The 20,437-nt window shown below is 47.7% G+C and overlaps 1 protein-coding gene across 16 annotated transcripts in view; it reads right to left on the minus strand.

Annotated features, from left to right (window-relative positions):
* Positions 1-20,437, minus strand: part of DYSF (dysferlin) — a 232,291-nt gene that overhangs the window by 14,744 nt on the left and 197,110 nt on the right. For all 16 annotated transcript variants that reach the window (XM_057741366.1, XM_057741361.1, XM_057741364.1 and 13 more), the window contains 9 exons: positions 12,833-12,961; positions 12,355-12,510; positions 10,755-10,846; positions 7,974-8,144; positions 7,204-7,346; positions 5,020-5,159; positions 3,764-3,852; positions 3,422-3,517; positions 2,858-2,999 (listed from right to left, as the gene is read on the minus strand). In XM_057741366.1, coding sequence (XP_057597349.1) covers positions 2,858-2,999; positions 3,422-3,517; positions 3,764-3,852; positions 5,020-5,159; positions 7,204-7,346; positions 7,974-8,144; positions 10,755-10,846; positions 12,355-12,510; positions 12,833-12,961 — 1,158 coding nt within the window. The remainder of the gene's footprint in view (positions 1-2,857; positions 3,000-3,421; positions 3,518-3,763; positions 3,853-5,019; positions 5,160-7,203; positions 7,347-7,973; positions 8,145-10,754; positions 10,847-12,354; positions 12,511-12,832; positions 12,962-20,437) is intronic.

The following is a 20,437-nucleotide window of genomic DNA, read 5'->3' on the forward strand; positions in this document are numbered from 1 at the left end:
CGCCGGATGAAAGGAGACCTTGTACTTTACGACAGTCTCGTCTGGTTAATGGGGTCCCCGGAGGGCCTGTGTTTCAGAGGCCCTGAACCCCTCGGCAGAGGGCTGGCTCTGCAGCAGGACCAGGGAGCGCAAAGGTTGTGCAGTGTCCCTGCACTAACACCCCCCAGACTCAGTCCTCTAGCCCAGACCAGCTAATTGGTGCTCCACTGTGGGCACAGCTCCCCTTGCCTCCCAGGGTCCTCTCTCCCAGAGAGACCCGCTGGCCCTGTCTCGGGTCAGTTCCCTCCTCACTTTCCTGGTTGACTTCAGAACCCCTTGACTGTTCTCAACCTCCTCTCCTGACCTCTGCCAGCCGCCCCTCCAGCCCCCCTCTTCAGAGCCTGGCACCATGCAGGTGCAAGTCCCCTTCCCTCAGCCCTCCCGGCTCCTGCTATGCCTCTCCTGGCCTCCTCGACTTCTCGACTCCTCCCCACTCAGCATCCCTGTGGCCTTCTCATTGTCCCAAGGCCAACCCAGGCCTGCGCGCCGTCAGGCCAACGGGTCCCTTCCCTCAGCCCATCTCTTCCTCTGAACTCTACCATGGGTCACCTCGACTCTCTCCTTTCCTGCTGGTGTCTAAAGGGCAGAGATGAAACCCCATTGTTGCCAAAATGGACCCCCCTCCAATTCTTTATCAGCAACCCCCACTGGGCCCTCAGAACTGCCGGGTACCACCAATTAGCTCTCTCTCCCTCTCCCTCTCTCTCCCCCTTTCTCTTCTTCACTCAGCATAATAGCTGCTTCCAGCCTTTTTCATTTGTCTCAAATCACCTGCCACTGTGCCAGGAGATTCTCCCTCTTCCTACTTTGTAGCAAAAACAGAAGCCTATGCTTCCTGAGACTCGTTGCCCCCATCTCCATCTGTCACAACAGAGAGGCGGTCCTGCCTCCCATGTGAGCGGGCTGATCGGCATCTCTCAACCTCGGTTCCCCAGCCACGCCTCACCCCGTGTTGGGCTTGGTGAGCACAGGAGGTGGCCTGCAAGAGGCCCCGGCTGCCTTTCCCATTCTCTCTGTCCACAGCAAGGACAGGCGCTGCTTGTTTGACTTGGAGCTCTCCCCAGCAAATGCAGCATTTGGTTTGTTATGGAAACATCTTTTGATAGACAAACACGCCGGGCAAAGGCAAATAAGATTAAACCTACAAATAAGCTAGGCTTTCCTTGACTGCACAGCACCCAGGGCTGTTGCTTAAACTCTGCTTTCTGGTAGGCATCCCTGGGTGAAAGAATTCATTTAACCTTATTTACCTCATATTTTCTTTTGTTTGATGGTTTCAGAATGTTCAGGGAACATTCTGGTTTCTCTGAAGTGCAGATGATTCTGTGTGTTGGGATAGGAAGGGGTCATGGGGGAAGGATGTAATAAGAGAATAAAGAGGACCTAGGCAGCCAAGGTCCGTTACATGTTTCCCTTCTTTAAGCCATGCACCATTCAGGACAGAAACAGGAGTCGTAGAAGCTTTGCCTTGAAGCCGTGCGCCACCTCTGGAAGGAAATGGGACCAGCGGGACCCAGATCCAGAGAGGCGTCCACCCTGTCCGGCAGGAGAGCACCTTCAGGTGGAACTGATTCTAGGTGCAGCGCGGTGGTGAGACGCTCCAACTGTCGCCCTCCACCTCCAGGCAGTCGACGTCCCACAGCACCCTCCTATTGTGCTCTGGGGGCTGCTCCCCAAGGGCAGGTTCAGGGCCATCACCCGCCTCGGGACCCGCCTGGTTCAGGAGGAAAGAGTTCATGGCCCAGACGAGGCCTAACCCAGGAGATGCTGGCCCGCCAGGAGCTGAGGTCCCTGGAGCGGCCCCTCCCCCGGGCGGATGCACCCGGCCTCCCCAGGCCTGAGAGATCCCAGCCTGGACAGCAGCCACAGGCCCCAGGCACAGAAATGGGAGAAAGGAGGAAGCCGTGCGGACTTGGCTAAGCAATACCCGATCTTACAGACAAGCCAAGCCGCAGGCCAGACCAGCCCTCTGGGGCTGCTCTCCCTAGGGGTTCTGCCCCACCGCTCCCTGATGGCCGTGCTGGGTTTCCCTACCAATGTTCTCCCCACTCTGACCCCACGGCCCTCCCCGCATCTTGTTTGTTAGGATTTGAATGTAGCTACGTAGAGTGGTTGTGGCACTGCTGTGGGCTGGTTTGGCAATGGCAGCAATGCCAACGATGGCAACAGTGGCAGAAGCGGAAAGAGGAGTGGACACGGCGGACATGGTGGCAGTGGTGATATCGGCAGCAATGGACAATGGTGGCGGTGGTGACATTGGAGGAGATGGGACAATGGTGGTGATGGTGACATTGGCAGAGATAGACAATGGTGGCGGTGATGACATTGGCGGTGATGGGACAATGGTGGCAGTGGTGACATTGGCAGGGATGGGACAATGGTGGCAGTGGTGACATTGGCAGGGATGGGACAATGGTGGCGGTGGTGACATTGGCAGGGATGGGACAATGGTGGCGGTGGTGACATTGGCAGTGATGGGACAATGGTGGCGGTGGTGACATTGGCAGAGATGGAACAATGGTGGTGGTAGTGACATCAGCAGCGATGGACAATGGTGGCGGTGGTGACACTGGTGGAGATGGGACAATGGTGGTGATGGTGCTGACATCAGCAGTGATGGGACAATGGTGGCGGTGGTGACACTGGCGGAGATGGGACAATGGTGGTGGTTGTTATGCAGTGATGGTCGAGGTGGTTCCAACAATGGTGGGGCAGCAGTAAGAGTATGACGATGACACAGCTGTAACTGGTGGTGTGATCAGGCGGATACTTCACAGCCCTGGACTAGCACACCACTGGGGACAGGCATGACGCTCACCTTCTTGGAGACGGTGCAGACTTGCTCAGCTGGCAGGTAGTCGAAAGGGAAAATGAATCTCCAGTTGAAGTTGCCTTCACCTCCCAGGGACCGATAATGCACATCTGTCTTTTGTTTGTGTTCTTCAAAGCCAACCATCCAACTAGACACACATTGTAGAGAACAGGGCTAATTAAGGTTTCCACCACCATATACACACTCAACTTAAGCAAACAAGGAATTAAGAAGGTCACTGAACTTGGTAAAAAGAGGAAAAGGAAAGATAATTCCCAAGAAATCTCCATGATGGAGCGAATGTTCCATACATTTCAAAATGTTCTAACTTCTCTCTTGAGAGACATGCTCAGACCTTGTAAGTTCAACCCAAAGGTTAATGTGGAAGAAGAAGTCTGGTGGGGGTCAACTCCCCAGAGGCAGAGACCACTCCCATAAGACCATCATTCCTTTCCTGTTCTCCCCCTTCCCTATACCAGAGTTCCCCCTTTCCCAACCGGGTACCACCCCCGAGGGAGCAGGGGTGACACCAGGGATCTGGGACAGGCGGGAAGGAGGGTGACTTCCTACCCTTTAACATAAATGTCACTCATCTTCTCCCCAGTGATGCTGAGGTCGTCCAGGATCACATCCCTGGTGTTCCAGATAATACAACGCAGGAAAAACCTGCAGAGAAGCACAACTCAAATCCACATGGATTTCCCACCAAAGGATGGGCAGTCCTTGACCAAGAAGCCAAGAAGTCAGCTCATCCAAGACTCTGCTGCTTGCCTGGCTGGACACTTGACCAGGCCTGCACAACAGTGGGGCCTGAGTGGCCCAAATCCTGGCCCAAAAGCCACCTCCTGGTCCAACCCACAGCAACCACCTCCCCACCCGGCTCAGCTCTGAGCCTGGGCTGGGGTAAGTCACCTTCTGGCTCTCCGTGGGGTGATGTTGAAGGGAGGTCCTGGCCGCCCCAGGGCCTTTGGAAACAGGTCGATCCACATCTGCAGCTTCCCCTGGGAGGGAGACATGACCCTGCTCTCTCACCACCCTTTTCATTCAACCAGCATCTCCCAACCATCTGCTCTGTGCTGGATACTTGGCACACAGGACAGAGAAAACCCAGGCCCTGCATGGAAGAGGCTCAGCACCCTGTAGGGGAGGTGCCCTCAACAGGACTACAGGGCCAACCACGGGGGTGAGCCCACTGCCCCACAGGCCGAGGACTTGGGCAGTGTCTGGGGGTCAGGGGTCAGGGCAGTTCCCCAGGGATGGTGATGTCTTCTGAGTGTCACTGTGCCGGGTGGAAAAGGGGAGCGGGGAATTCGGGCATTTACACAGTTGTGGAGGGTCAGAGAGCATGGGTTAGTCACAGGGGCTCAGAGGGTTTCCACGGCAGGGAACCACTCTACTTGCCACCCGTCAGCTCCCTCTCTCTGCAAGCCAGCTCTTATCTCTGTCCCCATCTTACAGAAGGAGCAGGCACTGACAGAACTTCTGGTTCACGTGATCATGAAAGAGCTGACATTTCAACACCTGCAGTGCCACTCTGGAGAGCTGGTGGCCGCGCCACCAAGGAGAGGAGAGCTCAACTCCAAAGAGCAGAGAGGATGTTCTTTGCATGTTCACAAAGGCACCTTCAAGGCTGCCTTGGCCCGTCTCTGCCTTAACCTTTTCTCTCCTCCTCCTCCAAACCCCTCCAGGAAACCTCCCCGTGTCAGCCCCGGGCCTGCTGTCCATCCGCCTGGGAGGATACCCCTGGCCCCCGATGGCTGCTCTGCCTCTCTGTCACAGGGTTGGCCCATCTGAACTCCCCACTGCCCAGCACAGGGCTGGCCATCTGGGATGTCACTGACTGATGGCAGGGGAGGACACCCTGAGGCCAGGCTGAAACAGCAAGGCTTCAGAATGGCTCGTGGGCAGCCAGAGGTCCAGCCTGCATGGGGATGGAGGAGCAGCCTCGCTCCTCAGGCCCTGAGGCCTGCATGTAGCTAGAGGCGGCCGGCTCAAGAGATGCCCTCTCATGAGTTCACAATGGCAACCACTCAGACTATGGAGAACACCACAAGGAGACATCTGCTGAATCCAGAGGGTTCCACTGGCACTTCTGGGATGTCCATGTGGGCCTCGGGGCAGGGTAGCTACAGGTCAGGGACTCTGGATCCTGAAGGTGAAGGTCCTACCTGCTCAATGTCAGGCTGCAGGGGGCTATAGAGGGGCCGAGACTCCACGTGCTCAGGGACCAGGCCCTGCTGCCGGAGGACATGCAAGGCCAGACGCTCCTCCACTGGGCCCAGGTGCGGGTTCGCGACCCTGCCAGCCTCTGCTCCAGAGAGAAGATAAAAAAAAGTTGCCAGGACTGAGTGAGCAGGAGATGGTAGGGGTGCCTGGGGGCCTTGGGAAGCCACTAGCCCTGCAGCTTCACCCCTAGCCCAGACACACGTCTTCTGGCCTTCGTGTCTCACTCTCTGTCGGGGAAACATCGCTGTTCACAGGCTCCAGCCTTAAAACCCAGATTCCCCATTGCCATCATCTCTACCAAGCCTTTTCTGTAAGCTCTTCTTCCTTTTTCCTACCAATACAAATTCTCTCCACCCTCCAAAGCCCCCCCTTCCAGGAAGCCCTTATAGATTGCTCTCAGCTCTGAGGCTTCACGAGCCCTCCTCCCAGATAGGGCATCTGAGTGCTCTCAGCACTGTTCTCTGGTTCATGCAACCTCTTTGATTGGTAGCAGTAGCTAAACAATTAGCAGTAGCTAAACAATGAGCAGTAACAGAGAACAGTTATAAAGCAAGAGCAAGGCACTGTGCTTCACAAATATTAACAGGGTTCGATCCCCAAAATAACCCTAAAAGGTAAGTGCTATTATTAGCCCATTTCACAGATGACAAACATGAAGCACTGGGCAGTCACACAGCTGGGCAGCAGGGCAGCTGAGGTCACACACTCATAGGGATGGCGCATGCCCGGATGTGATTACCCCTCCCCTCCCCCACGTGCTTCCCAGGTACAGCTCAACCTGCCAGCAGTCATGGACTTGTACTGTGGTTGCAGTAAGGACATCAGAGTGGTCCTGACCCTGACAAGCCTCGATGGCTAGCCAGCAACATGAACAGAGACCTTGACCAGGGGTAGGAGGGTCCCCATGTGTCTATACACACATACACACACAGGGATGTGCACTCAGGTGTGCCCATGTTCACCAGCACAGATTCTAACGTATACACACGTTCATCCATCAGACCTGCCTGCCCATTTTAATAGGTGCCGCTAAGGAAGGAGCATACCACTGCAGAGGGACCACCAGGCCAGGAAACTGTTCTGCCTCTAACTGGCTGGGTGACTTCGGGAAGGTTGGTAACCACTCCTGTTCTGAACGGCCTCGTCTGCAAAAGCAGGCTGAAGTCAGGCCTCACCAGCTCTAAGCTTTCTGGCCTTCTTTTCCTATGAATTTATGACCATGGGCCCTGGTGCCTATGCTTAAGCTGCTCACAGACGAACAGAAGGAAATGAGACCACCCCTAAAACAGACGCATGTTCTACAGGAAAAGAGAACGGGGGTGGGGTTAGGGCCTCATGGAAAGAAGCCTGGCTCAGCCATGACCTTGGAAAGTCAGAGAAACAGAAGAAGGAGGAGGGGGACTTGGTATGGGGGAGCCAAAGCCTCATTCTCCTTTTACAACCTCAGCTCCAGCTCTGACATCAAACATCTCCAAAACCAGCAGGAGGCGAGGGGCCAGATGGGCCTGTAAACACCTCCGGGGAGTCTGAGCTGCTCCGGGTGGGCCGTGCAGGCCTGTGAGCATCTCAGACACGCGGGGAGCGCATGGCAGGACCCTCAGCGCGAGCATCAGGCAGGCCCAGAGCGTTAGGCGAGGCGGGGCTGGAGCTCTCCCTGCTACCCTCTGGATGTGTCAGGTGCAGGGGCTGGGACTGGGGGCTTGGAAGGTACCGCCAAGGCCCAGCTGGCAAGCTAGACTGATTCAAGTAGAAAACTTTCTCAGCGGTGGGCTCTACCCAAACTCTGACCAATCGGACCACCCAAAGCCAGAAACAGACTGACCCTAACCATGACCCTGACCATGGCTTCAGACTCGCCTCTCACCTTGCCCTCAGATGGGCCCCAAACTGGCCTTGGACTGAGCTCTGACCCTGACCCACCCTGACCCTTGCCCCACCTCTAATGTTCACAGTGGTGTCCCAGGTAAGTACTGGTCCCAAGAATACCAAGTTTAGTCCATCTGTGCTGCCCTGGAGAGACCCAAGACCACACCGTGCTGGCATGGGTTGTGTCCAGCGGTTACAGCCAGCGGCCCCTTTACGACAGGAGAGGACTGACGAGAGGGTGCGGGAGAGGGACAGCTCACCGATTTCTTCGATGGCGTATTCTTTATCCTGAAACACCACGTGGTCTGTCCGGTACACGGGGGCCTTGAGTCTGTGCTGCTGGCAGAACACGTGGAGGAGCTGCGAAGGACGGAGCTGATCCCTCCACTGGTTGGGTCCAGAGCTGAGGCCCAAACACAAGACAAAGATGAGATGCTCCGGGACACTGACGGGGACAGAAGGGCAGTGGCCTATGTACCCACACACATGGCATCACCCACCCTTCACCAGGACCGTGGGCACCCGGTGTGACTGCTCATCGTGACTGGGGAGCCCATTTCACACACGGAGAAACTGAGGCCAAGAGACAAAAGAACTTCTTTACATACATATGGAACTGGAACTGGAATGTTCCCGATTTCCAGATCTAGAGAATCAGACCCAGACAAGACCGAAGTGGGCAGGAAGTGGGTGGGGGCTGGCCACACGTGAGTTCAGCCCAGGGCCCAGCAGGACTGTGTGTCCCATTGTCTATCTCCCTTCTGCTTCCCCTCTCCAGGCCCATTACGGCGCCTTAAGGAGAGCTGGATTATAACAACACGAGGAAGAGCTAGGCTCTTAGAGTCAGACAAGTAGCTTCAAATCCTAATCCTGCCCCTTACAAGTCCAGGCTTCAGTTTCCGTATCTAAGGAGTGGGGACAAGACCTGGACTGACTGAGAGAGAGTGCGTCTGGGCCATGCTAGGCCCAGGCTGGCACACAGTCTGGGCTTGGCCCACAGTCAGAGAAGCAGCCAGCACCCTGCACCTACACACAGTACGTCTGGGGGAGTCCACAGCGAGCCCCGAACTTGGACAGCAGCCTGTTCTCCAGGTCGATGACTGTCTCCCCAATCTTTTCGTCCTTGGAGAGGAGGTCGTAGTCATAGACGGTGACCTTCAGGTCCTTCTCCAGAGGCAGAGTGCAAGTCAGCTCGAACATCCTGCAGGGGGGTGGGGGGGGAACGGTCATCCTGAAGACATCAGCTCCCAGAGTTCACCGGACACGGTGCAAACTCAAGGGGGTGGCAAGGCTGCAGCAGGAGCGTGAAAGCCATGCCTAGCCTTCCCTCCTCTCCCAGGACCGCCCTGCAGTCCACCCTCCTCGGGCCTCCTACAGCTCTTACAGCACCCCACTCACAGCACTGCCAGTGCTCGGCTTGTCTGAGAGTGTGTGTGTGTCTGTGTCTGTGTGTGTCTGTATGTGTGTGTGTGTGTCTGTGTCTGTGTGTGTGGTTTTCCCAAATAATCTGAGCCGGGCATATAGCAGACGCCTGCCTGATGGACCACAGAATGGACAAATGAACTGGAGTACAAGGTTAGAAATGAAGTTTCAGCCAGGACACCTGGAGACAAGAGCTGTGAAACTCAAGAGCTGTGAAACTCCAGAGCAGGGTGCCAGGGCTCCGGAATTTACCGAGGGCATAGCCTGGGATCCACTTTCCAGACTCTTGGGGCTTTACCACTACTTCTGGAGTGGGATGAAGAAAGGATTTGTGTGGAGATTTCTTTGGAGAGAGCTCCTGCTGTGCTCTGAGACCCTCTCACCTCCCATGGAGGTCGTGTGGAAGTGTTGTCCCTTCTTCCCTGAAATGAGTTCCCTGCAGGAGGGACACACAAGCCTGGCACCTGAGTTGTGGTCCAGGAAGCGCAAGCAGCTTGTGGCAGAGAGGAGGTGGGGGGTACATTTGGGAGGAGCTGTGCTCCTGTCCTGGCTGGCCATGGACCCGCAGTGCTTCCTGCGGAGCGGGGCTGCTGCTCTGAAGACTGCCCCACGGGACCTGGGGCTCCAACAGAGAGAGACTGTGGGGAGGCCCATCTGAGAGCGGGTGCAGGGGCTGGGAGGGGGACACCAGCTAAAGGGACACAGCACCTGCCACATCCCAGGAGCTACGTTAGGAGGGCTCGAGGCGGGGGGGGGCTCTCTGGAAAGCGCCCACAGGAAAGCAAGTATCTGCCACCTGAAGGGCGCTGGACAGGGCCAAATCAGCACCACTCACACAGGCTCCCCAGTCCTGACGCGGCAAGAATGGCGGGGGCCGGCCGGAGCGGGCGGGAGGACACTGGGCGGAGACTCTCCTCCCCTCCACATACACCCCCAAAGTGTACATGCTGTGCCCAAGGTGGATCCAGATGCCAGAGGAAGCCACTGCCCCCCAGCCATCCTGTGCACTCCTGATGAGACATCAATGCGCGTTCTGGTTACCAACTGGAGACAGTGGGTTTAAGGCAATATGAGCGGGAAAGGGGCCTGCCTGCGCAGCTTCCACTCAGGGAGTGAGGAAGGTCACCCGCACAGAGGAAATGTTTTCAGGAAACTGGCAGGCAAAATCGAAGTTGTGTTTGATTATGCATGTCCCGTGCCTTGTGGTGGTCAACACGTGGGCAAGAAAAACAATGAGTTTCTGCTGTGGACTCACAGAGGCTTGACACTCCAGACAGAGCAGGTGCCCATGAGCTGGGGAGATGGTGAAACAGACAGGGAGAGGCGTGTTTCTGCACTCGTCAGCCTGGGGCCCCGTGCTGGCCACTGGGGCTCACCAGACAGGGCTCTTCTCTTCCACCCGCAATCCTCCCTGCAGCCCTTCCCTCCGGTTCCAGCTTGGCGGTGGCTCATCACTGGCCAGGACTGTTTCCCCTTCAAAAATGGCATTTCCCCTGGCTGCCTGGGTCTCTCTGCAGGGCCGGGTGACCACAACTAACTCAAGAGACACCAGTTCATGAATCCAGTGTGTCGCTTGACAATATTGGTACATGCCTTCTCCTACAGGTGCTAGAGAAATAGCTGCCAACCTCCCTCAAGATTCTCCCTTCTCTGCCCTAAATAAGCTCGCATCCAAACAGCAAGCAAGTCAGGACGCCTGGGAGCTACTCCTGTGCAATGGGCACTGCTTCTTCCTTCCCTTATTCTTAGATTTTAGGAAGCATTTTACCCTCAACGTCTACATCCTTCCACTATCTGCCGCAGGCGAACGTGCAACGATAAAAGAGAATAATTATTAAACGCAATAGGAATCCTGGATTAGAGCCTGAAACAGTAAAAGGACATTAATGGAAAAATTGACAAAATCATAATAAAGTCTAGAGTTTAGTTAATAGTAATGCGCCAATATCAATTTCTGAATTTGGATGCTGGTACCATAGTTCGGTAAGATGTTAATGGGGGAGGAAATTGAGTGACGGGTATATGAAAACTGTACTATCTCTGTAACTTTTCTATAAATCTAAAACTATTCCAAAGTAAAAGTTGATCTAAAAAAAAGAGAATGATTAGCAAATGCATGCTCTGGGTTTCCATTTAGATTTCTGATCTTCAAGGTAATTGTTTAACTAGGAGTTTCTGCCAGGACTTGGGCCTTTCGCGCTTAAGGAAGAGCTAGCTGAGGTTATTACCCCCACAGCTGAGGTTACGCCCCCACAGACAAGCAAGATTTAGGAAACACAGCTTTGCTCCAGGAGATGGGGACTTCCCAGTGGCAGCCACATCTCTCCCGCTGGGCTGTGGGTTATCCAGACTGGCACCTCCACCCCAAGACAAAGCCACCCCAACTCACTTTCCAAACACAGGCTCCAGAGTACAGGGGATGTAGTTGTCCTGGTCACTCACTGACTTCTTCCCTATGGAGATCTTGATGTAAGGATCACACTAGAGGAGAGGAAGGAAACACTTCAGTGACATCACCTTCCCAACTTGCCTCTGAGGCAATGGTTCTGCCTCTCAAAAGGGGCAAGGGTACCCACCATGAAGAAGATGCCACCTGCCAGGCCAGCAGCCCCATCCTGCACACCACCCGGCCATGGGCTTCTAGCCTCAGTCCCAGTAGTGGAAATGGGGTGCCTAAGTCCTCCAGACTCCCAATCCACTGCCCCCGTGGGAGAAGGTGGGTGGGGGCCAGGCTCATATCCTCAGAAACACGCCGGCTTGTGTGACATATGTGACTGGGCCAGGCCGGGGTCCTGTCTGTGACCTCTGCTTCGGCAGACAGAAAGGAAGAGAGATGGCCAGACTTTTCCAGCCCAACCCAGCCTCCTACAAGCAGCAGCATCCCTGTAACTAGCCAGGGCCAAAGAGTGCTCAGGGTCAGTCTCGGCACCAGGAAGGCTTGCAGTATATAAACTTGACCACAACCGTGTCTTGGAGGCCATTAGGGGTGTCTGGGCTGGGACTGCTCCTTCCCGCCCTGTGATCTCCCAGCAGGGCAAGGGCAGCTTTTCTCACCTTGAAAAGCAGGGCTGCAGGGATGGGATGCCAGGCCCCTACCCACAACCTAGGACACAGGCTAAGCCTGCACCTGTCTAAGGGGACAGAGAAGACCCTAGCCTCGTACCTCGGAACCCCACTGTCCCCGACCCCTGCCTCGCCTCTTCCTCTTCCCAACTTTACTCTGCCCCTCCCCCCCCATCTCCCAGTAGCTCCAGACTCCTGCCCTTCCTCAAGTTCCTCTTCTTCACTCAGGGTCAGGACCAGAGTAAGTCAGTGAGGTATACTCGCCTCAGGCACAAAATTTAAGAAGGACAAAAAAAGCTTAGTAATCAACATTTGAATCTGATGTCAAAAAATAAAACCAGTACCAACAGTCCACAATGAACAAAATATCAAAATTTTAAGTAAAGACAGGATCAGGATTACTGATTTTTCCTTTTGCCTCAGGCTCCACCATGGCCAGGCCAGCACAGTTACCCATCCTGTTGCACCCCTCCTTCTTCCCTTCCCACCCGACCCTTGAAAGTCCCGCAAAGTCCAGTCCCAGCCTACACCATCAATGTCCCTTGTCCTTATGCCTTATCCTTGTGCTAAACCTACACTAAGTAGTCTGCTCCCAAACCTTTGCCAAGGTTTTGATTCCTCCTAAAATATGGTTTTCTTCTCTCTCTCAGACTATCAAAACTCCATCAATCCTTAAGAATTCTGTTCCTTCCAGGAAGTTTTCCCCATTATTCCGAAGTCTTCTACCAACTTTGGCCTTTTCTGACCTCCTGGAGCACTTGGCCTTGGTAGAACTCCAATGCAGTCACATAGTTTTGTACATGTTTGGCTGGTTTCCCCACTTACTGTGAACTCCCTGGGGCAACGACTATATCCAAATTCTGCAGCCTCTTTGTACCCCAGCCTACCATTTATTCTGCGGGAGGTGAGAGCTCTAGGGATGTTACCTTCCCATTGGGGTCCTTGGGTTGCAGGCCAAATGCTCGGACAATGTAGATGCGGACCAGGCATTCCTGGGGCCCCTGGGCAGCCAGCTGGTGGAACTGCTTTGGGGGCATGGGGATGGCCGGGTCTTCCGGGAGGGGATAAATTTTGAAGAGGCCCTGAAAAGAAGGAGGGGTCAACTTTCATTGTCACCATCATTGTTACCAACACAATCACCACTGTGTCCATTACTCTCATATCTGCCAGAGTTATCACCACTGCAATCACTAAGCCTGATGCCAACCTGTCACCCCCATCAGATTCCACATCAGCAGAATCACCATTACTGCCAACACCTCCATCACCTACATGGTCACCAACCTCAGCACTGGTGTCATTATTGATATTACTATAGTACCTCTGCCCCCACCCCCTTCACTCATTGCTGTCACTCCACAGTCCTGGGTCCCCTGGGTTAGAGACATGTCCTCGAGGACTTACCTTAAACTCCCCAATGACAGATGGGTCTTCCGTCTCCTCCTGAGTCTTGCCCCGGTAGAGCTTGAAGGTGTTACAAAAGTCAGACAGGCCCTCAAAGTCCTCCACGTTCTCCAGTGATGTGTTATAGACCTGCCACATGGGGGGGACAAAAGAGGGGACAAGGGAAAGAGAGAAAGAAGAGGGACAGCAAAGGAAAGAGGAAACATAACAGCGTTCAAGTAAAGGAAGGGAAAGAAGGGACAGAGAAGAAAATGAGGGGGAAAGCCATAAGCAAATTAGAGAACAAAGGCCAAGAGGAAGGCAGGTGGGAGAGGTGGAGGTAATAAAAGGGGCCAAGAAGAAAGAGAGGCAGAGAAGGAGAGAACAAAGGCAGAGATAAAAAGGATGCAAATCATAGAGATGAGAGAGATAAAAAGGGGGAAGAAAAAAAAAACAGGAGAAAGGAATACGAAGGGTAGACACTTGGTCAGCAACATTGGAAAACAGGGTTTTCTGATTAATCTGATATTCTAGGTACCCAAGAGTCATCATATACGTGGGTGGTGCATTTTTTTGAGAATAAGATCACAGTCAAACAAACAGAAGTTAACTGACTTTTTATTTGAAGATCAAGATAGAACTCTAGAAAATTCACAAGTCAGCCAAACACTTACTGTCGGGGATGTCCGAATGGCAGTGGATCAAATACCGGGCTGAGGATGTCTTTTGAGCACCACTTTAAATTTGTCAACTCAATATATTTATTTCTCTCCTCTCAAACAGCCAATGACTTTTACTTGTTAGAGCAGTGCTTAGATTTAAACCAAGCAGTAGTTTTCTATTATAGATGATAAAATGTACCTAATTAATAGTGATATTAACCCACTTAATATCCATGCTAAATTGGTTATACCTGAAACTGACTGGCAGATAGTCGGGGCTCCGTATCTGCAGACTGCACGCGTTGAATCTGCGAACATGCAACCCGCAGATACAGAGGGCCGACTGTACTTCAGGTAGGTTCCTTTCTCATTTTGCTAAATATTATTTCTTATTTAGGTCTAGCTCTAGTTCTGTCTCTTCCATGAAGTCCATGTTCTAACTCTTCTAAGAAACAGTTATGTGAGTGATATTGTTCATTATTAAAAATTAGAAAATGTAAGTAAATAATAAAGAGAATATTATTATTGCCTTAAATTCTGATTCTCAAAACATGACAATTAATTATTTGGTTAACATCTGGTATATACCATTTTGAATATTTTCTTGCTATATTATATAGTTGAGTCATTTCAATCAAAAGACCAATTCTTTGAGTTGTCTGTAATACCATTTTCTCTCTTCTAGTTTCTTCTTTCACTTCTATGTTTATTATTTTCTTCTTCCTACTATTTTAAGGATTTTTTTCCTTCCAATTTCTTCTATTTAAATTTTAATTACCTTGCTCCCTCTTTTCTGATCAGGAAAACACTTATTTCTATGAAATTGTCTCTGTTTACTGCTGCCTTAGCATGCCCCATTTGTTTTGATGTATAATGTTTTCATTTTTCTTTTCTTGGCATTCCATAATTATAGCTTTATTTTTACTTTTCAATTTAAGAATTAGACATATAATAAGTTTTCATTCTTTTGTTTTAATTAATGTAAGTTTTTAAGGCTATAAACTTTCTATGAATACTGCTTTAACTGTAACCAGTAAGTTCTAACATGTAGTGTTTTATCCTTGCTTCCCAGATATTCTGCAATTTCTCTTGTATTTTCTCTTTCACCAAGAATTGTTAAAAGAGAGGGTTTTTTTTTCCAGATAGAAGCTTTTTGGGCTTTTGAGCTTGTTATTAATTTCTAATTTTATGGCATTATAATCAGAAAACACCGTCAGTGGCTTGGCACTTTTTGAATTTTATTAAGATTTTCTTTATGGCCAATTACATGGTCAATTTTTGTTTTTTGGGTTTTTTTTTTATTAATTTTTATTGGAGTATAGTTGCTTTACAATGTTGTGTAGTTCTGCTGTGCAGCGGTGAATCAGTTATACATATACATATATGCCCTCTTTTTTGGATTTTCTTCCCATTTAGGTCACCAAAGATCGCTGAGTAGAGTCCCCAGTGCTATACAGTAGGTTCTCATTAGTTATCTATTTTATACAGAGTAGTGTATATATGTCAATTTTGTAAATGTGCCATGGGGTGTCTCTATTTTCAAGATACTAGGTTTAATCAGGTTAATAAACACTCCAGTCTTTTATATCCTCTCACATTTTTGTCCCCTTGATCTGACATGAACTGAGAAAAATGAATTAAAATCTCCCCCACCAGGAAAGGGGCAGGGGGTGGGGTGAATTGGGAGATTGGGATTGACATATACACTCTAATATGTATAAAATAAATAACTAATGAGAACCTGCTGTATAGCATAGGGAACTCCACTTCATTGTACAGTAGATACTAACAGAACATTGTAAAACAACTATACCCCAATTTAAAAAAAAAAAAACTGAGCTAAAATTTTAAAATTGAAAAAAAAAAGATAAATGACCCATGACTCTGGAATAAAATACAAAGCAACTTAAAAAAAAATCTCCCCCACCTACCAGTATATTTCTATTTCTTCTTCTCTCTCTTGTAATTTCTGTTTTGTAAATATTGATGTATTATTTAGCACATAGATATTCTTATGACTGTAACAACTTGGGATTGCTGCATTTAGCATTATAAAGAGCCATTCTTTGTCTCATCTAATTTGGGAGATCTGTGTATGCTCTCATCTAATATTAAGATTGTGATTTCTGCTTTCTTTTCACCTGCATTTGCCTGGCACACATTTTCCCAATCTGTTATTTTCAACCCTTATGAATCTTTTTATTTCAGAGTTAGATTTTACTTTGAGACCTGATTTAAATTTTGTGATTGATATGACATGTATTGATATGACAGATACGTTTGGTCTGGTTTTACATTTGTATTATATTTACATAGTCATGTAATATGTTTATATTACATTTTCTAGTTTCATAGGGTTTTTCTAAAAATCTTTGACTACATACTTTGTTTTCTCTGTGTGTCTGTGCGTGTGTGTGTGTGTGTGTGTGCGTGTGTGTGTTAATTTTTCTGATAGCTAGGATGACCTGAATTTATGTTCTAATATTATGATGTTTTTACCAACAGTACCTATGGGTTCCCCACCATAGCAATGATAAAATAATCAAATTTTATCTTCCTCCCTCTCCCTCACCTAGTTTTAGACAATATTATCCATCTTAATGTTTACCTTTGTGCTGTTTGCTTATAATTTGCTTATATGCCTATCATTTGATTTGCCAATTTTATTTTTTATATTTATATATTACATATATTTACAGTATAAAAGTATCATTTTAACCCCTTTACAGTTCACTGACATTAAGCACAGTCACACTTTTGTGCTCCCATCACCACCACTTATCTCCAGAATTTTTTTCCCCCTCCACAGTTGAAACCCCAAACTCACTAAACAATAACTCCCTTTCTCCCCCCTCCCTCCAGCCCCTGGCAACCATCATTCCTCTTTCTGTCTCTATGAATCTGATTACTCTAAGTACTTCACATGAGTGGAATCATACAGTATTTGCCCTTTTGCAACTAGCTTATTTCACTTAACGTAATGTCTTAAAGATTCACCTATGTTGTAGCACAGGTCAGAATCTCCTTCCTTTTAAAGACTGAATAATATTCCATTGTATGTATTTACCATATTTTGTTTATCTATTCAACAGTCAATGGACATTAAGGTTGTTTCCACACCTCATGATTTGCCAATTTTAAATAATATCTGTCAATTCTATTTAATCTATAATGTGACTATCACTGTCCTTACTCTGTATCCCATCGTCTTTCCTCCCTTTACCTAATTTTTGTCAGTTTTATCATTTCTACATTTTCAGTATATACAATATTTACATTCTGTGCAGTTACCCTAATTCTCCCATTTGTTTCCATCTTAGGCCTGAGGTAAAATATGCTCAAAACCAGTCCTTTTGTTATGGTTTTGCCAGTCACATCTGAGCTCCAATTCATCCCCTAGGAGTCCCTCAAGACAGGCTCCTGGGAGCCATACTACCTGCCTCCTGAATGTGCATACCTGTGTGTCTGTAGCCTTTATGTTTGACAGGGAGCTTGGCGGAATCTCAAAGCCTTGGGTCACCTTTTCTTCCCCTGATGATCTTACACATGGTGCTTTATTGTCTTTGAGTATTAAATGTTGTAGAGAAAGTGAAGCCACTTTGATTTCTTTCCTTTTTTAAATTATTTAAATTTTTGGAAAGGGGAGAAGGTATGACTACCCAAAGAATTTTTTCTTTATCTCTAAAGTCCAATAACCACACTAGAATATGTCCCAGAGTTGACCAATCTGGGTCAGTTTTTCCTGACACATAGCAGACCTTCTAATATGCATATTCAAGTATTCTTTCATTTAAGTGAAGTTTTATTAAGCTATTAACTGTTTGTTTTATTTCATTGTTTTGGCTGGCCTCCTTGGAGACTCCAATTATGCAACTGTTGGATCTCCTTTCCCTGACTACTATAGGTATCATTTTCTCTTTATTCTTTTATAACTCTTTCTTTATTTCCACTTCATTCTGTCCTCTATGCCTTTTTCTGTGTTTCCTTGAGTTCTTTCATTTCTGCTTGCGTTCTGAGTGCCCTATTCCTAAAAAGTTAACAGCAAAATCTTTCATCTCATATGCTCCTTGGAGAAAATTTTCTGGGGGTTATACATCCTCTTCTTTTGGTTAAGTTTTGTTTTATATTTTCTTATTTTCATGGTATTTTTAAATTAATGCTGTGCTATTTCTTTTATTATTATTTGTCACTACATGTGTTGGATTTTCCTAGACCAGTTATCTCCTTTTTCCCACAACAGAGGCAGGCCATTCCTTACAAATCTGGCTTATCTGTGTGATTCTTGTGTAGCTCCACCTTCTCTGTTTCTCTGAACCAAACCAGGTCTAAGAGGCTTTTGTCACCAGCTTGAACCTGTTTCCAAAGTTCCCATGTCCACGGTTGTGAACTAAGGATATAATTTTTATATTTTACAGTGAAACTTCTATTTCAGGAATTATATTTTTACCTATTATGAAAATTTTCAAGCACACATTAAAGTAAAGAGAATAGATAATAAGTCCCTATGACTCCATAGCCTATCTTAAATAATGATCACCATTCTTTTATTAGGAAGTATGGGGTTTTCTGAGATCTGCCACAACTATGACCTTTCATCATTTTCATGCATCTTCTCTTCATTTACTGCCGAGTGGCTTCCACCCAATCTCAGTTGCCTTTGGACAGCCCTTACATGTATTTTGGAGTCTGCGGGTTTTATTTGTTTCCAACTTTTACTGAAAATGAAGTTTGTGGGTTTGAATGATTTCCAAGAGAAAAAGTGAAAAATGCTGACTTATGCAGCCATGTTCATACTGGAAGTCCCAATAAAATACTTTTTAAATTTCCAAGTGGTTGGTCTTTTTGTTTAAACTTTTGTTATTAATTTCTCATTTTATTGCATTTAAATCTGTCTTGTATGATTTCTGCTTTTGGTAACTTATTACTAAACTAATATGTGATCAAATTTTGTAAGTGTTCTCTGAGCATTAGAAAAAATGTATTTTCTATTTTTTAATTATTTTTATTCTCTATTTTAAAGCTACTCTTGATGTAGCTTAGAAAATATTTACCTTGTTATTCAGATCTTTTATTTCCTTATTTATTGATTGCCTATTTCATCTGTCTAGGAAAGAGGTGTATTAAAATCCCCACTGCAGCTTTAATTTCTATAATTTCATGCTTTCATTTGTGTGAGGTATTTCTTTATATATTCCTATCCATTTTTGCTATAAGGATTTCTAAGCTTTATGCATTAATCTTTGGGGGTTTTTGCACTGAGATGTACATCTTTTACTTATACAAATCACTCCATTTCGTTTCCTTTGCTTTTTACTTTAGTTTCTATCTGTTTCTCTTTTGTTTGCCCTTACTTTACTTTGTTCGCCAGAATATTTACTTTTTTAACCATTCTACGTTGTATTATCTTAGACATGTATTTCAAAGACAGTATAATGAATTTTGAATTTTCATGAAGTCTAAGAGTCCTTATCACTTAGTGAAAGAGTGTAACCCGTTTTTATTTATTAGTAAAACTAATATTTTTTTCTATTGTGCTTTTCTATGATTTCTGTTTTTCAATGCTTTCTTGCTGTATCTTTTGTTTTCTATCTTTTGCTATTGAGACTATGAGTTGTCTTTTTTCTCCTATGATAGTGATTTCCAAAATATGGTTTTTTTCCCCCACCCACTGTGTACTCCATTCTCTCCATAATACTACAAGCTATTTGTCAAAGCCCATGTTGGTGGTGGTGGTTACTGATCCCTAAAGGACCAGTGTTTCTTCTAGGTCTGCTTTTCCCCCCCAAAAACAGGTTGAAGGCATTCTGTTTTTAGACAGCCCATTTTCACTTGGAAACTGTCAGAGATCTCCTCAGAGAGGTCAAGTTGGTGGACTGGGTGCCAGTTCAGCATCCGCCATCTGAGGGAACGGCAAGGGTGCCAGGGCCATGGGCCACCCTGGCAGGAGTCCTCATTCTTACTTGGCTTTTCTTATTTTTGGCATGGCCACAGTACCACATGCCAGACTTAATGTGTCGGACCTTCTTCCTGGTACACAAATAGTTCTGTCTCTTAGCCCAGACTCACACACCCACCTACCAAGTCAACAAAGAACTTGCTGCCTGGGGAGGCCTGAGCCTTCTGACCACAGCTGCCTGAGGCCTCATCCCTGCCCCTCCTGGCACCTGAGCACAACCAGGTACAACCACACAAGGGGCCTCCAACGTACCAGAGGCAGCTCTTGCCACCTTATGAGATCACCTTCTAGACTGGCCACCCACCAATCCAACGAGCCTCAAGGCCCCTTCATCTAGTCCTCTTTAGGGAGCTCCTTGGGCTTTTCTCACATGTCTGACAGCCTTTGCCCCCTCTTGCTCTCTAAGTAAAGTTGCCAGGTTTAGCAAGTGAAAATACAGGACACCAGGGTAAATTTGAATTTTGAATAAACAACAAATAGTTGTTAGATAAGTATGCCCCATGTAATATTTAAAGTATATTTATACTAAACTGTTATTCATTACCCATGTGAAATCCAGTGCAGCTGAGCATCCTGAATTTTACCTGGTAACCCTCTCCATGACACTGTGTAACTCCTTTGGGGAGTAATTTTTAGTCACCTCTGGTTATCTTCTTTAAAAGTAGTCTACTTTTAAAAAGTATAACTGTATTTGTGGAATTTCCTCAAAATACCAGTATTTGGCTGAATCATCCCTGGTTTTGTGTTGTTTCTTGGGCTTTAGGGGTTTTTTTCCCACAGAAACAGAGTTTATCATATTTTTATATGTGCTGGGTAATTTCTATCCCAGTTGCAGAGGTGGGGAAATCAGAGGTACATTCTCACATTGACTTTCCCTTTTATTTTAATGGAAAATTTTTATAATAGAAAAGTTCAAATAACTTTAAAAGAGACAGAATAGTATAACAAATCCCTAAGTACTCATCTCCAAGCTTTCACAATTTTCAACATTTTGCAATATTTAATATT

This window comes from Hippopotamus amphibius, chromosome 7 (assembly GCF_030028045.1).
Source record: "Hippopotamus amphibius kiboko isolate mHipAmp2 chromosome 7, mHipAmp2.hap2, whole genome shotgun sequence".
In the NCBI taxonomy this organism is placed as follows: domain Eukaryota; kingdom Metazoa; phylum Chordata; class Mammalia; order Artiodactyla; family Hippopotamidae; genus Hippopotamus; species Hippopotamus amphibius.